The sequence below is a fragment of the Annulohypoxylon truncatum genome (assembly GCF_022578515.1).
Source record: "Annulohypoxylon truncatum strain CBS 140777 unplaced genomic scaffold F4807scaffold_26, whole genome shotgun sequence".
Classification (NCBI taxonomy): domain Eukaryota; kingdom Fungi; phylum Ascomycota; class Sordariomycetes; order Xylariales; family Hypoxylaceae; genus Annulohypoxylon; species Annulohypoxylon truncatum.
In genome coordinates, this window is record NW_025953812.1 from 95,251 (window position 1) to 108,449 (window position 13,199).

General features: G+C 50.6%; 6 protein-coding genes across 6 annotated transcripts; 2 read left to right on the forward strand and 4 right to left on the reverse strand.

Moving 5' to 3' along the window:
• Window positions 1–489: 489 nt before the first annotated feature.
• Window positions 490–2,394, forward strand: F4807DRAFT_433892 (Alpha/Beta hydrolase protein). The gene is made up of 2 exons (XM_047998732.1): window positions 490–1,961; window positions 2,025–2,394. Exon 1 carries the CDS (start codon window positions 698–700, stop codon window positions 1,763–1,765), a length of 1,068 nt encoding a protein of 355 aa, XP_047852110.1. The 5' UTR covers window positions 490–697; the 3' UTR covers window positions 1,766–1,961; window positions 2,025–2,394.
• On the reverse strand, window positions 1,853–2,394 carry F4807DRAFT_172099 (uncharacterized protein). The gene is made up of 2 exons (XM_047993476.1): window positions 2,025–2,394; window positions 1,853–1,961 (listed from the first exon to the last, which is right to left on the reverse strand). Exons 1-2 carry the CDS (start codon window positions 2,340–2,342, stop codon window positions 1,941–1,943), a joined length of 339 nt encoding a protein of 112 aa, XP_047852111.1. The 5' UTR covers window positions 2,343–2,394; the 3' UTR covers window positions 1,853–1,940.
• A 1,005-nt stretch (window positions 2,395–3,399) lies between these two features.
• On the reverse strand, window positions 3,400–4,593 carry F4807DRAFT_462401 (uncharacterized protein; the record flags this gene model as incomplete). The annotated part of the gene is made up of 1 exon (XM_048001817.1): window positions 3,400–4,593. One exon carries the CDS (start codon window positions 4,591–4,593, stop codon window positions 3,400–3,402), a length of 1,194 nt encoding a protein of 397 aa, XP_047852112.1.
• A 2,037-nt stretch (window positions 4,594–6,630) lies between these two features.
• On the reverse strand, window positions 6,631–9,306 carry F4807DRAFT_433895 (acyl-CoA dehydrogenase NM domain-like protein). Its single transcript, XM_047998733.1, has 4 exons — window positions 8,670–9,306; window positions 8,233–8,528; window positions 7,400–8,141; window positions 6,631–7,341 (listed from the first exon to the last, which is right to left on the reverse strand). Exons 1-4 carry the CDS (start codon window positions 8,782–8,784, stop codon window positions 6,848–6,850), a joined length of 1,647 nt encoding a protein of 548 aa, XP_047852113.1. The 5' UTR covers window positions 8,785–9,306; the 3' UTR covers window positions 6,631–6,847.
• Window positions 9,307–10,611: 1,305 nt separating this feature from the next.
• On the forward strand, window positions 10,612–11,566 carry F4807DRAFT_172123 (uncharacterized protein). The gene has a single exon (XM_047993477.1). It carries the CDS (start codon window positions 10,758–10,760, stop codon window positions 11,382–11,384), a length of 627 nt encoding a protein of 208 aa, XP_047852114.1. The 5' UTR covers window positions 10,612–10,757; the 3' UTR covers window positions 11,385–11,566.
• Window positions 11,567–11,640: 74 nt separating this feature from the next.
• F4807DRAFT_433899 (uncharacterized protein) lies at window positions 11,641–12,889 on the reverse strand. Its single transcript, XM_047998734.1, has one exon. The coding sequence runs from the start codon at window positions 12,564–12,566 to the stop codon at window positions 11,748–11,750; it is 819 nt and encodes a 272-aa protein (XP_047852115.1). The 5' UTR covers window positions 12,567–12,889; the 3' UTR covers window positions 11,641–11,747.
• Window positions 12,890–13,199: the final 310 nt, after the last annotated feature.

Consider the following 13,199-nt stretch of genomic DNA (forward strand, 5'->3'; position numbering starts at 1 on the left):
TTCCTCATACTCCATCAGCCTTAAGTAGACAGTTGAGGATGATCAACGTACAGCTTCTGAAAAGGTTGTTAATCATGAAAATCGTGTTCAAATTTGATATGCTACGTCTTCACCGTTGAGAAAAGAGGATAGGTCTATTTCCCCTCGTCATATAATACTAATTACTGCCTCTCATCAATCACAATTACATTCACTCTGTTCTAATACCTGGGGAGAAAATAGATGAATGGTGTCAATGTTGGAATTCAACTTCGGCTCGTATTACTATTCTCGCGCTAGTATACGTATTGTAAAAGGGGCTCTAAGCACAACGCCCGCTCGTACCTAACTTTGGAGGCTACCTAGGTATTGTAGGTTTCTCGAAACAGATTCGAAACGAAGAGATGCGTTAGAATGGTTTATGGTGATTAGCGGTGGGCTAGTGTTTGTAAGACTATATACGACGTCTATCTGACATCATACATACGCGAGTATTGAACTTAATTGTTGGCAGCTTAGATTAAGTATTTTCATCGCCGATGGTCATCGCGAGGAACTACTAGGACAGTACCAATCAGTAGTTAATTACATCTTCCTAGGACATGTAGCTCACAAGCCTTTGTAGTCCGTTTTATTAAATTACTAGTACCCCAAGCACAGCCCAAAACATCGATAGCACTGGAAATTCTAGGGGATTCGGTAGGCTACACGAACAAAAATGCCCAACGACCAAGCGATCCCTAATACCGGGACCAGATCAACCCTCGTTCCGTCCGTCAAAACCTTCCTAGACGAGCACCCGAACCTGCACCTCGGCGGCAAGGACTTCCACGCGGAACGGCGCGACCACCTCGAGATCTTCGGCTTCCACAACCTTCCCAAGCAAGCACAAGCACCTATCGGCCACGTGCACTTCGACGGCGTGCGCGGGCGGCACGGGACCATCCCCGTGCGCCTGTTCTACCCGCGCAGCTACGACAACAGCACCGGTGCGAGCAAAAAGAAGTTCCCGGCGCTGATTTATTTCCACGGCGGCGGGTACACCGTCGGCAGCGTCGACGAGTTCGAAAACGGCCTGCGCCTGCTCGCCGAAGCCGCGGAGATCATCACGATCGGCGTCGAGTACCGACTTGCGCCGGAATGGCCGTTCCCGACCCAACTCGACGAGTACGAGGACGTGCTCTCCTGGACGCGGTCCCCGTCCGGCGCACGTCTCGGCATCGACCCCGAGCGCGTCCTCGGCGGAGGCGATTCGGCAGGCGGTAATATGACAGCGGGGCTCTCCCTGCGCCTCAAAGACGAAGGAAAACAGCCGTTACAAGGACAGGTGCTGCTCTATCCCGAGGCCAGACTGCCCTTCGACACGCCCGCCGCCAGCGAGAATAACTCCGGGTACTACCTCGAGTGCAACGGCATCTTCAGCTTCGCGGACCACTACCTCCCCCGCGCGCCGTACAAGTCCGGGTCCGACACCGCCGATATGGGGTACACGTACTACCCGCCCGCGCACCGCTACGTGTCGCCCGGGATGCAGGCGCCCGAGAAGCTGGAGGGGCTGCCGCCGGCGGCGGTGTTCACGTGCGGCTTCGATCCGCTGCGCGACGTGGGCGTCGAGTTCGCGGGGAAGCTGCGGAAGGCTGGGAATAGGGTCGCTTGGATGCATTACCCCGGGCTCACGCACGGCTTCCTCCAGATGGCGCCGTGGAGCGGGGATGCGGCGAGGGCGGTGCAGGATGTGGGGAGGTTGGTTGGGGAGATGAGTGGCAGGACGGAGGTTTTGAATTGACTTCCCTTTGTAGGACCTAGTGGGTATAGCGGCGCCTGGAAAGTAGGGTAGGGTGTTGTGGAAGCATCTGTAATAGTGTATGACGAGCCCGTACTATCACCCTGTTGGTCTGCAGTAGCTCTCAACAAATCTCGATAGATCTCAGAAGAAATATTGGTTGGACTAGCCACAATTCTCAAATGTAGCGGAACATGTTCTACAGCATCTACGATCAGCGAACCCGAATACGGACTTAATAACGCTTTGGGAGGATACTCACTTCCCTCACGCTTCGCTTCATGGCCACCGGCTGTCCGTTCTCGTACTCTACCCCGGCCTCGCCGCCATCGCCAGAAAGACCCGACATCTTCCGCTGCAGTTCGGCGTCTAGCTCTGCCGTAGTTTTCTTCTTTGATTTCTTCATAGCAGACGATTTTTCGTCATTCTTCGCAGAAGCTTGATCCTTGTTTACGAACTTTTCTTGTTGGGCATGGGCCTGTGAGCCAATGCACCGGTGGTGACTGAGACTGATGATACGAGGTTTTAGGAGTGGGGAACTCCCGGACCTGTATAGAGTCGAGAATTGCATGCGTCGCATTTTGTGAATTCGATGAAGCTTAATACGATTAGTCTACAGAATTATGTTGTCGTGGGACCGAAGAAGGACGTACGATTAAGAGGAGGTATGTGCTTGCCTATGACGACACGATGATATGCATTTATGCGTGATATCTGAAGGGCTCCCCAGTTTTATTCTGTTACTAATACACCTTTAACCCTATAAAGCTGCATAAATGTATATTATCACCTTTTCATGAATACAGCCACCCCCTTTTTTTTCTTCGAAATCTGTTCCCCCCTTGACCGATCAATCGAATTATTCAATTTCCACAACAAATCTCACCTTCATTTATTGGCTCTTCGAATTCATCCTAATATTGATCGGGCAACTCTTTTGTCATTTTGTAGGCTGAATCTGCGTTGATATCCTTTTCTCTCTGGATCCTTTCCTAGAGGAAGTCTTTGCTCTTCGCGTGAAGGTAGACGAACATCCGCCTCCTTGGGCCACAATCCTACATTGGTGTACTCACCTACAGGTAATACCCATTTGGACCGGGCAAGCTTGTTATGCCGCGGTGATCATTCACAGTATATCACGACTACCTCTATAAACACATCATGAAGTACAGACAAGTAGGGGGCCAGAAAGGTTCACCATTAGGGAAAAAGGAAATGCTATCATTACTCGAGATCAGTGACCTCGGATGCCATGCGCCAAGTATATGCAGGCACGTCTTCCTGTCCTCCAATATGTACAAGTCTGAGAACGAGATGGAAAGTACTACCCCCTATTCACTCCTCCGTAAAAACCAAGAGAGAAAATGACCGTCAGTATCAGAAAATTCAGAGAGAATGTAATAGCCAGAGATCGTGTAATGGCCATTCCCAGCGAATGTAGAGTGTCCTCGGTCGACACCCACAACCATGGGGTTACGTGAACCCATTGCCAATGGTTGTGGGCCTTGGTCACCCAGCCATCGACAATGGCAGCCGATCTTAGAGATGGGCCACTAGCCTCACGCCAGCACCCGGGTTATGGGCGATGGTCCCGGATGCGGCGGACCAGTGATGTGAATGCGTAGTTGCACCCATCTCTAGTCCCGGGCACACGGGTCGACGCCGAAGTGCACGGAGACCTGGCTCCAGACGCGGCGGTCCTCGTCGCTCATGTTGTAGCGCAGCTTCTCGCGGTTGATGGCCTGGCGCGCGCTCTCGGCCTGGCAGCGGTAGCTGCCGAAGCGCCACTCCTGGCGCGTGCGCGCGCCGTGCTGGCCCAGCGTCAGCACCCCCTCCAGCTCGTACTTGAACTTGCTCTGGAAGAACTGGCCCAGGTACCGTTCGTTCACCACGCTGCTCGGCCCCTCGATGTGCAGCACCCGGCACTGCGGGCCCGCTGGCCGCGGCGCCGACTTGATGCGGTTCATCCTCAGCCGCGGCACGTACCCGCCGACCGAGAACTCGCCCGCTTGCGACTTGGCCATCAGCTTGTCGAGCCCGGCGCGGTCGAAGAATACCAGCTTGGACGCGGCCGTCGAGTGCTGAGCACCGCTAGCCCCCCCGCCGCGGACGTAGTCGTCCTTGGCGTAGACCGGCGGGTTGATGACGGCGGCGTAGATCTTGCCGCAGCCCCGGATGGTGCCCAGTAGCAGCTGGTGTGTGCAGTCGGGGGGAAGGTTAGTCAACCAGAGGGAGGTTGACGACTCCTCCGGGATGTTGGCCGACTGGTTGGACTCTAGGAAGATGTTGCCTCCGTAATTGGCCGAGATGCCAGTAACCTCGAGCTGGCGCGACCAGACGGAGGGATGTAAGATGCTTCTAGTGTACCATGTAGGCCAGCGGCCCATCGGGACGTAGCTATCGTCCGATTGACGGTCGTGCTGAGTGGCCGCGGAAGGTCTGGGTTGGGCTCCGGTGAGCCACGGGAGGCGCGGGAAGACCCGGTCGAATCGGGGGTAGACGTTCTGAGGGACCTGGTTGCCTCCAGAGCCAGCGAGCCGGCCACCAACCATGTTGAACATGATTGGCGGGGTCACATTCCTGGGGCTGGCTAGTAGGGCTTGGTCCTCGATGGTGTTACTTGTCTCATCCGATCGGACCGAACGTGCGGTCGGCCAGCGACCGCTCCCATCCACCTTGGATTGATGGTGGGTGAGGCGTAGCGGGAACGGGATAACGCCCGGATCGTATTCGGGAACGGGAGGCGTTCCATTGACGCTCGGTACGCTTCGAGCTTCTGGCCCACCACGGTTGGACGGAGCCGGCGTAAGCTGTCCTCCGCGGAACGACATTGTTGGTCGAAGTATCGACCGGGAAGCTGAAAGAGAAGCGGGTAGTAGAAGCAACAACTGGTGAACGAGTAAACGTTAGCAAACATTTGCAAAAATTGTTCGTCTTGATTGACGGTGGAAAATATTCATACTACTAGTATGTGGTCGGCGACGAGACTCGTCGCGTATGAGGTTGTGAGGTGTTGTGTGAATATTACCAGTGGACGTGAAAGGGAAAAAAAGAGTACGGTTATTAAAATATAACCAAGGTCGTCTGGTTTGTGATGGGTAGATGTGATGATGATGAAGAGAACGGCGAATCTGAAGGGTTGGATGATAGAAGAGAGGGTGATGAGGACGGTGGATGTTGGATGTCAAGACGAAGTTGGCTTCAATGAGGAAGACACCACGAGTTGGAAGGTTAAGGAGGATTGTAGATGTTGGAAAGAAATACCTGACGGATGAAATAAATTCACTTACCTTCTATTGTGTGGTACTTGTAAGTACTTGACTTTCACAAGGTTGTGAGAAACGAGTTGTTGATCGTCCTCAATGTAGGAGAAGTTGTTGTGTAGGAACAAGTTTAAGTTGAGAAAAGAAGGAAAGACGAGGGAGGATTTTAATAAGGTCTGCCAGATTTTGTACTTTCAGAATACCTACCGATTATATTCCTAAGGGTACGGTGCTGCGGGTCAGTGCTGTCAACTGTCAAGTGCCTCCTGCTGAGGGCATTCGAGGTCGGACGGACAATATGTGGGTCGTGCTTCTTACTCGGGCGATGACTGAGGTTGAAATCGGGAGCAGGTGGTAACTGCCACAACGGTTGTAGTATTCCACACACCGTTCTGAGCCTTAGGGTCATTTTAGAGAAATGTATCTTAGAATAATGGTATTTTTATATATATAGGTAACCAAGGTAGATGCCTAACCAGCATAATGAAGTATTCTGCGACCTGCTTAGTCGCAACTAGACGAAGCCAACAGTCTCTTTCAAATACAAAGATACTTTGGTGCCAGTTATTTGTACATAGGTTACCTTGGGCATAGCATATAACTGTCCATTACAGCTGACGGGCTTCTCATACTCCTCTTGATACTTAGCATTTATGATGAACCTCAATCTACAGCGTTTTAGTCATAGTAGACACTGCTATTATTCACACACAATCAGCATAAGTTGTCAATACGGTGGAAATAGGGCTCGTCTTGCAGTATGAATATGACGGTAATGGCTGTAGTAATCGTGACAGCTGCCAAGTCGTGCGAAATCCTAGGTACATAGTTCCTACGGGCAACCAAAAAATGCCCTTTGATCATCTTCGTAATCAGATAATGCTTATATAATACGATACATAGCATTAAGGTAATAATTACTGGCATTTTGTCTGTGAGAGTATTATTATAGTCCGCACGTCTAAACACAGCCTCACAGTACAGATATCTCCCTAGAGTAAAATGCTTGGTATATAATAAACAGGAATAAGCTGACTCCTATAATGACTCATGGGCTATCAAATGCAGGTAACCTATGGTTTTTAACTATTAAATTTCAAGCCAAACAGAATGATAGAATATCTAATCATGACCCCAGCACCAAAGCGTAGCATTTGAGCCGCCATTTGACAAGGTAGTACACATAGGCAGTCATATAGGCCAGCAAATCAACAGCAAGGCTCGAACTTTTCGGACACCTAGGTTTTAAGGTGGTAGCATAGGTAAGGGGTGGATGTGGGAAGAGGTGAAGTTGAAAGAGGCTTTTCAGAATTGTGGAACGGGGAAGGGGAAGTGGAGAATGTAACATCACCAACTTTGCTATCGTCATCGTCGAGCATAGATAGATAGAAAGATGCCTACCTAGGCTAATTAACGATACTTCAAATGCGCCTAATAAAACGGCGTATTGTTTCCTGCAGTCAGGGCTGGTTTTTTCCTATGTCCCTAAGGTAATTGTCAAGAGGCTACATACCAAGGTATGTATGCCTAACATCACATCCGCCTAGATTAATCGGTCGATCATCACTTTACACAACAATAAAAACAACCACATTAAACAGAGAATTTACTTGTTGAAGTCCTTCAATTGATAGGCTATGAATAATTTGTAAGGTACGTAGTAATCCAAAGTCTTCAATGTTGATGCAAACCCCTGAAGGCGCCGACCGCATATCCAATTCAATGCGCCCAAGTACGTACACCAATCAAAACCACATCTTACTTATGTACATTATCGTACTCATCCTCGTTTTCACTGTTTTCTTTCTCTCCCTCACTATACTTACAGTTTCATACCAGAGATCTTAGCCACCCTCATGCTCTGCCTCATACTCAAGTCGAGCATGATCTCCTCACTACCACCGGGGATAGCGTAGGCGCGAACATCACGGTAGAGGCGCTCAACCTTAGCACCCTGGCCACCACGCGAGTAACTTAGACCGCCGAAGATTTGACTTGCCTCACGGGCGCAAAATTCGAATGTAAGCGTGCTCTGGGCCTTGAGACCAGCAATAGGTCCGCCAAGCCGGAGCATGGCCTCAGTCTCGCCCATCTTTTGGCACTGATAAATCAGGTTCTCGAGCCAGCTGTACGAGGCCTCGATCTGCCGCGCCATGTGCGCTAGCTTCATTCGAATAACCGGGTGCTCGATCAGCTTCTTGCCGAAGGTGCGTCGCTTGTTCGCGTACTTGACTGATTCCTCATAGCATACGCGCGAGAAACGCAGGCACTGGATGATGATACCAATACGTTCGTGGTTGAAGTTGGTCATGATGACTATTAAGAGTTAGTTACTAGAATCATGTGCTGACGAAAGGTTCGCTATGTATCTTACCCTTGAAGCCCTGATTCTCCTTACCCAAGAGATTCTCGACTGGTACCTTCACGTCTTCGAAGGTGATGTATGTGGTACCGGACGACCACACACCTTGGCAGTCCATTCGCCTCGTGCTAACGCCACCGAAGTCGCGCTCAATCAGGAGTAATGAGATACCGTTCATTCCCTCACCACCTGTTCGTACAGCGGTAGTGAAGTAATCGCACCAGATACCGTTTGTGATCCACTTCTTTTCGCCGTTGACGATGTAATGCTTGCCGTCTTCACTGAGCTTAGCCTCGCAAGTTAGGTTGGCGACGTCGCTTCCAGCGTCGGGCTCTGTAATCGCCAAGCAAATTCGCTTCTCTCCGGACAAGATACCAGGCAAGATTCGATCCTTCAGAGACTTCTTGCCGAACTTGACTAGTGGAGGACCGCCAATACCGAAGCCACCGATCATGTTCCAGACGAAACCGCCGGATCCGACACGTGATAACTCATCGGTAATAGTCAATTCATGGAAAAGATCCCATTTCTCTGGCGGTACCGACTTGACGGTGTTCTTAGTGTATTCTACTGGGTAATGCACACCCAACAGGCCCGCGAGGTACCCGCGGCGACCGGCCTCGAGGAAAATCTCGCGCGGTACCTCCTTCTTCTCGTCCCATTCGGTGACGTTGGGTTCGATTGCGCTTTCGACCCACTCCCGGACTTCTTTTCGGAGGGCGGCATGGGATTCGTTGACGTACGGAGAGTGGAACTAAACTCGAAAGATTAGCCGAGGCAATTGGTGATAAGCATGACAATAATCATGCAGTGGGAATAAGCAACGAAGCTCGGGAAAGACATACACCCTGGTACCAGCTGGGGTCTGCGAATGGAATCAGATCACCGAAAGGTTCCAGCGCTTCAGCCTCCTCTTGTGCAGTTGCAGGAACCACGGCCTTTTGGATCTCCTTAGCCGGCGCAGCTACTGCTGGAGCCGGGGCCGGAGCTGGCTCTGGTGCCGGTTCGGCCTTGGGCTTGGTATCTAACGAGCCGACTTGGAGCGACGCCTTGTACTTCTTTAGAATACTATCGTTGTGGTATTTCCAAAATTGCTTGGACGCATCCTTTCCGGCAACTCGGGTCAGGATCTTCTTTCCACCTGCAATTGAAACGTCTGTTAACAATCTGATCTTTCAAGTTCATTGGACTTAGACACGTGTAGTGCGCATGGCTTTCGAACATCCCGAAAGTTAAATTGCGCGGGTGTGAATCGGATTGAATGGGTTGAATGTCGACGTACCAGGGTGTTCATCTTGGAACTTGGTCAGATCGTAGACATCGTCATCGACAATGATCCACAACGAATCGCCCTTGTTATGCGATGCGACATCGCTTTTGGAGAAGGTCTTAGACATGGTAACAGAATGATCGGCTATTTATACAGATTTCAATTGGAATTGTAATTATACAAGTTGTGTGATATGGTATAGTATAGTTAAAATTGAGTTGAAGAAAAGGAAAACGTCAAAAGCTTGAAGAGTTCAAAGTTAAGGTTGGTGCGGTGCCATTCTACAGCTTTAAAAGCTCGGCCGTTGCGGCTTCTGGCCGAGCCTATCGACAACGTAATCTTGTAGGAGCTTGTAATCCCGACATGTGATTCTAGGAATTCTAGGGAAGGGTCTCCCCATTTTAGAACCCATGCCGCAAACAGGCACTAACTAACCTCCTAAGCCACTCAACGCATCGCTATTGGCAATGAGAGTCCACTGTTCTTACTATATCTAGGGCGGCATCCCCAGGTTAGCCTAGGCCGATAGCAGGCACTAATAGAATCTCCGGGGTTTTCGTGGGGAAGGAATTCTGACTAAAGGATGTTTCGGTTTTCCTCCGTCATTACTCGTCCTAAATGATCATAGTCGTATTTTTCCCTACTGGCATGTGATTCAAATTTTTGAACTCGGTGCTGAAAATATGTGGAGTGCACGATGATGTCACCCTTAAGAAGTATCTGAGCTGTGTGGCTGTTGATACTAGCCAATTAGAGAAGCGGGAAATGATAATACCGGGGTTGCCTATGCCGAGGTACGCTTTAAGCTCCACACGTGCACCCCTAACATGTCACCGGATCCTTCGTCCTTTCCAACTGGGAACTTCCTCGTGCCGACTCTAATCGAAGGCTTTCGGACAAGCACATGGCATTTATAAGGGTTGCAGTTATTCCGTATTCCGACTCACTAATCTATCTGCGGCCACGTTCCTGCATAGGTAGCCTCCTAGGCTCGTAATTAGTAATTCCGACAGCTAATTTGTTACCAAGTCCACGTTACAGGTTAGTATTTGGCTGCTGGTCTCATTCTTGCGAAAAATCCGAAAAGAAAAGCGATAAAGATACACATCCTGCGCAACGATCTGCTATTGACTCTTTTCTATCAACATACTCTACTATATTTCATGATGCCTTCTGTCATATCTGTCACGAAGTCACTGATTCATGAACCTATTATGAAATTTAGCTAATAAAGACAATAGCAATTGCCAATTGATACTACCGATAATGATCTGTTGTGGTTTAGCTCAAATACAGTCAGAATAACGTTGTATGCTATTTGCCGTGCTACGAGGCATCTTCGTCAAGTTGTTTCAAGCCAATGAAGATCACTAATATCCTATAATCTGGCTGGATATTAGAGAAGATAATTGCAACGGATCTTCGCGCGTATTGGCGCTGTCGGGAAGATACATCATGGTTTAAGACGGCTATTAAGCGCCAGCGTCTCATGCCCTGCGACATCGTAGCCAGTCGATGTCTTCGCCAACACTGCACCAGTGACAAAAATCGAAGCACAGACCACCATCGACCCGACTTTCGATTGGTCACGGTGCTTCAATTAGGAAATCCAGATTTAGAACCCTTTGTTTCGGACTTACAAGCGACACGATATCTCAAAGGCCTGACGGTCGTCTTTGTCCATTATCGTCGTAAGGGTTTCCACAGATTGGGCGCTTGTTTGTCAGTGAATCAGGGACTGAATGATGGCTTGGTTTCCATTGTATTCCGACTTAAATATGTCCCAAGCTTCCCTTGGATGTCGTGACTCTTTCTCGTACACATAGCACGCACATATTTCCTTCATCATCATCGGTACACGCATAGGACGCTGGATGTCTTCAATTCACTCTGCATTCTTTCACTAATAATAATTTTGGTAAAACTGTTTCCTCTATTTTACTACTTGATTTCCAATTTCTAGATTCAGGATACCTAGATTTTCTACAGCTTCAGCAGACGGTTCTTTGGTCGGAAAAGCGCTCTCATTTCTGTACTTCTACTTCTACACCCACACTCACTTAAAACCACGATCATTACGGAGAAAAGAAGAATAAAAAAATGCCTCTCGCAATCAAATCCCTCGCCAGCAAGTTCGGCAAAGGCGCCGCCACCAAGCAGATCTACATCTACGAGACCTGGGCGCGCTGGGCGGCCCGCGGCGTGCAGTTCATCCTCGCCCTCATCGTCGTCGGCCTGTACGGGCACCGCGTGGACGTGGACCGGCGAGCCGGCAACGCGCAGGCCGCCGGGTGGGTGTACGCGCTGTTCGTCGCCGGCGTCTCCTGCGTCACCTGCCTCGTGTACGCGATCCCGAACCCGTTCAGCCGCGCGCAGCCCCACCGCCTCTTCGCCTGGGACCTGGTCCTGTTCGTGCTGTGGATCGCGCTGTTCGGCACCTTCGCCGCCATCTTCCTCAAGCGCCACGGCGGCGACTACGAGGGCACGAGCGTCGCGTTGATGAAGTGCGCTGTGTGGATCGATCTCGTCAATGCGCTGCTGTGGTTGTGCACGGGCGTGTATGGCTGCTTCCGCACTTTCGTCGGTCGTAAGGTCAACGGCAAGATCGACCACTACCAGAACAAGGTCGAGGACGGGTTCAATGCTAAGGTGGACCAATATGCCGGCCCGGCTGTTAGCAACTTCAGTATGAAGCTTAATCCCTTACGAGGCAAGGAAACAGTATAAAATGGGACTAGAACTAAGGAGCAGAGGTTCATGATTGGGCAACGATATGATTATCTTGGGGGACAGTTCGGTTCTTTGGGGGTCATGGATACGAGCATTACATACGGTACACAGCATTGCGGTCGGTTGCATATACATAGACGTTTGCCAGGCGAATCTTTTACTCTAAAGCGTTGCCTTGGACAAGTCCTCTCAGTTTTTTGTCCTACGGGATATGATGAGGCATAATTAATAACAACCTGATACTTTTGTCAACCCCCCCTTTTTATTTTAGTGATGCAACCTAAGATTGATACGTCCCAGTTCTCCAGATATGTAGCTATTGTCAAAGCCTTATTTAAACTCGATATCAGTGGCCACTCCTCACAACGACCCTTCCGGCCACTTGTACGGCGGCCAAGCGAAGTCCGGGTCATATTTATGTTGGATATCGACGCTCCCCTCGGGAAACTCCTTCATCGTGCCGTCTTTCTGCTGTCTCGGCTGCGCGGCGCTCACAAACGCCCAGTCCGTCGGAGTCCTGATCCCTACTTGCTTAGCAACGTCCTCCTTCAACCTACACACCCTATCCGGCATGGGCGCGAAGTTCTTGAGCACCTCCGGGTCCGTGCTGATCTCGTACTCCCCCGGGTACGCCGTCAGGTACGCCGTCTGCTCGTACCGGAACGAGGGGATGTCCAGGTCGTGCTCGCTGGCGCCGGCGACCTGGGGCTGCTCGAAGTCCACCGGCGCCGGGAAGTCGACGCCCAAGTTCGACAGGTCCTCCGTGATGCTCATGTTCGCGATCTCGTAGTTGACGCTCGCGATCGGCACGCTCTCCGTTTTGGTCAGGATCTTCCATAGTACTTCCGTTGACTCTGCTTCGCCGTCCTCGACCTCGTCTGTGCGAGCGAAGCTCTCTACGTACCATATCGCCCCCTTGAGCCGCAGCTGCTCGTCGATTAGGATGAAGGGCCCTGTGCGCCCGGCTTCGTTTTCTTTCGTGCGGATGTAGGAGTGTGGTTTGTCGAGGTAGTCCGCCGGCGGCTTCTGGATCACGAGCTCGAGCATGGTGCTGAAGGGCGCCATGGTGCCGAATTCGAAGGCCTTCTTGAACGACTTGAGCTCGTCGTCGGAGAGGTTGATGAGGAGGTAGGCGTTGAGCCTGGTGGTGTCTTGGAGGTTCTCCCAGAGGTAGACCATATTGAGATCGGTATTTTAACGAATTCAGCAATTATGTCTGTGTTTTGGAGGATAGTGGCGATGGAATGAAGTTGGGTTGTAGATGCTTATGTAGATGTTCGGAATTGTGGTTCCTGGCAGATCTCGTGGCTGTGCCGAAGGCAGCTGTGAGGGGAAGGCGAATCAGACGCGACAGCTGCCTAGAATCTTGGACCCTCGCAACGTCTTCGCCGGAGTCTTGCATTGTGTTGCTCAACAGGGGCTTTTTGTACGATCATTGTATTAGGCAACGTTGCATAGGTCATGGATACTCGGTATGCAAGTCGAGATTCTGAGATTCTAAAGCAGGGTTTTCTGTGGCAGTAATTGGAAGTTCACTTAACACAACCCCTATTTTTCTAATAGGTAGTGGCGTCAGCTCGCGTCAAAGTGGTAATCCAGTCGGAGGTGATGGCCCCGTTTTCAAACCCCGAACCGCCAGAACGGGACGGCCCGTAGTACGGTGGGACTGCAAGCCTTTAGTAGACACCGCTGCATTGCTGACAGGGTATAGTTGGAGGAAAAGAATTAAATTGAAGTCACACCAAGCATTTGGGATGATCGCCTTGTAAAAGCTCTGCTCGTACCTAAAGCCTTGGTCTTAAGGAACAAGGG

Bases quoted from the DNA above. Each gene is read 5' to 3' on its own strand.
- F4807DRAFT_433892 (XM_047998732.1), top strand. From the start codon at position 698: ATGCCCAACGACCAAGCGATCCCTAATACCGGGACCAGATCAACCCTC.
- F4807DRAFT_172099 (XM_047993476.1), bottom strand. From the start codon at position 2,342: ATGCGACGCATGCAATTCTCGACTCTATACAGGTCCGGGAGTTCCCCA. The intron at 1,962-2,024 runs GTGAGTATCCTC...TAGATGCTGTAG, and splicing joins TGAAGCGAAGCGTGAGGGAA to AACATGTTCCGCTACATTTG.
- F4807DRAFT_433895 (XM_047998733.1), bottom strand. From the start codon at position 8,784: ATGTCTAAGACCTTCTCCAAAAGCGATGTCGCATCGCATAACAAGGGC. The intron at 8,142-8,232 runs GTATGTCTTTCC...TTTCGAGTTTAG, and splicing joins ACCCCAGCTGGTACCAGGGT to TTCCACTCTCCGTACGTCAA. The intron at 7,342-7,399 runs GTAAGATACATA...AACTCTTAATAG, and splicing joins GGAGAATCAGGGCTTCAAGG to TCATCATGACCAACTTCAAC.
- F4807DRAFT_172123 (XM_047993477.1), top strand. From the start codon at position 10,758: ATGCCTCTCGCAATCAAATCCCTCGCCAGCAAGTTCGGCAAAGGCGCC.
- F4807DRAFT_433899 (XM_047998734.1), bottom strand. From the start codon at position 12,566: ATGGTCTACCTCTGGGAGAACCTCCAAGACACCACCAGGCTCAACGCC.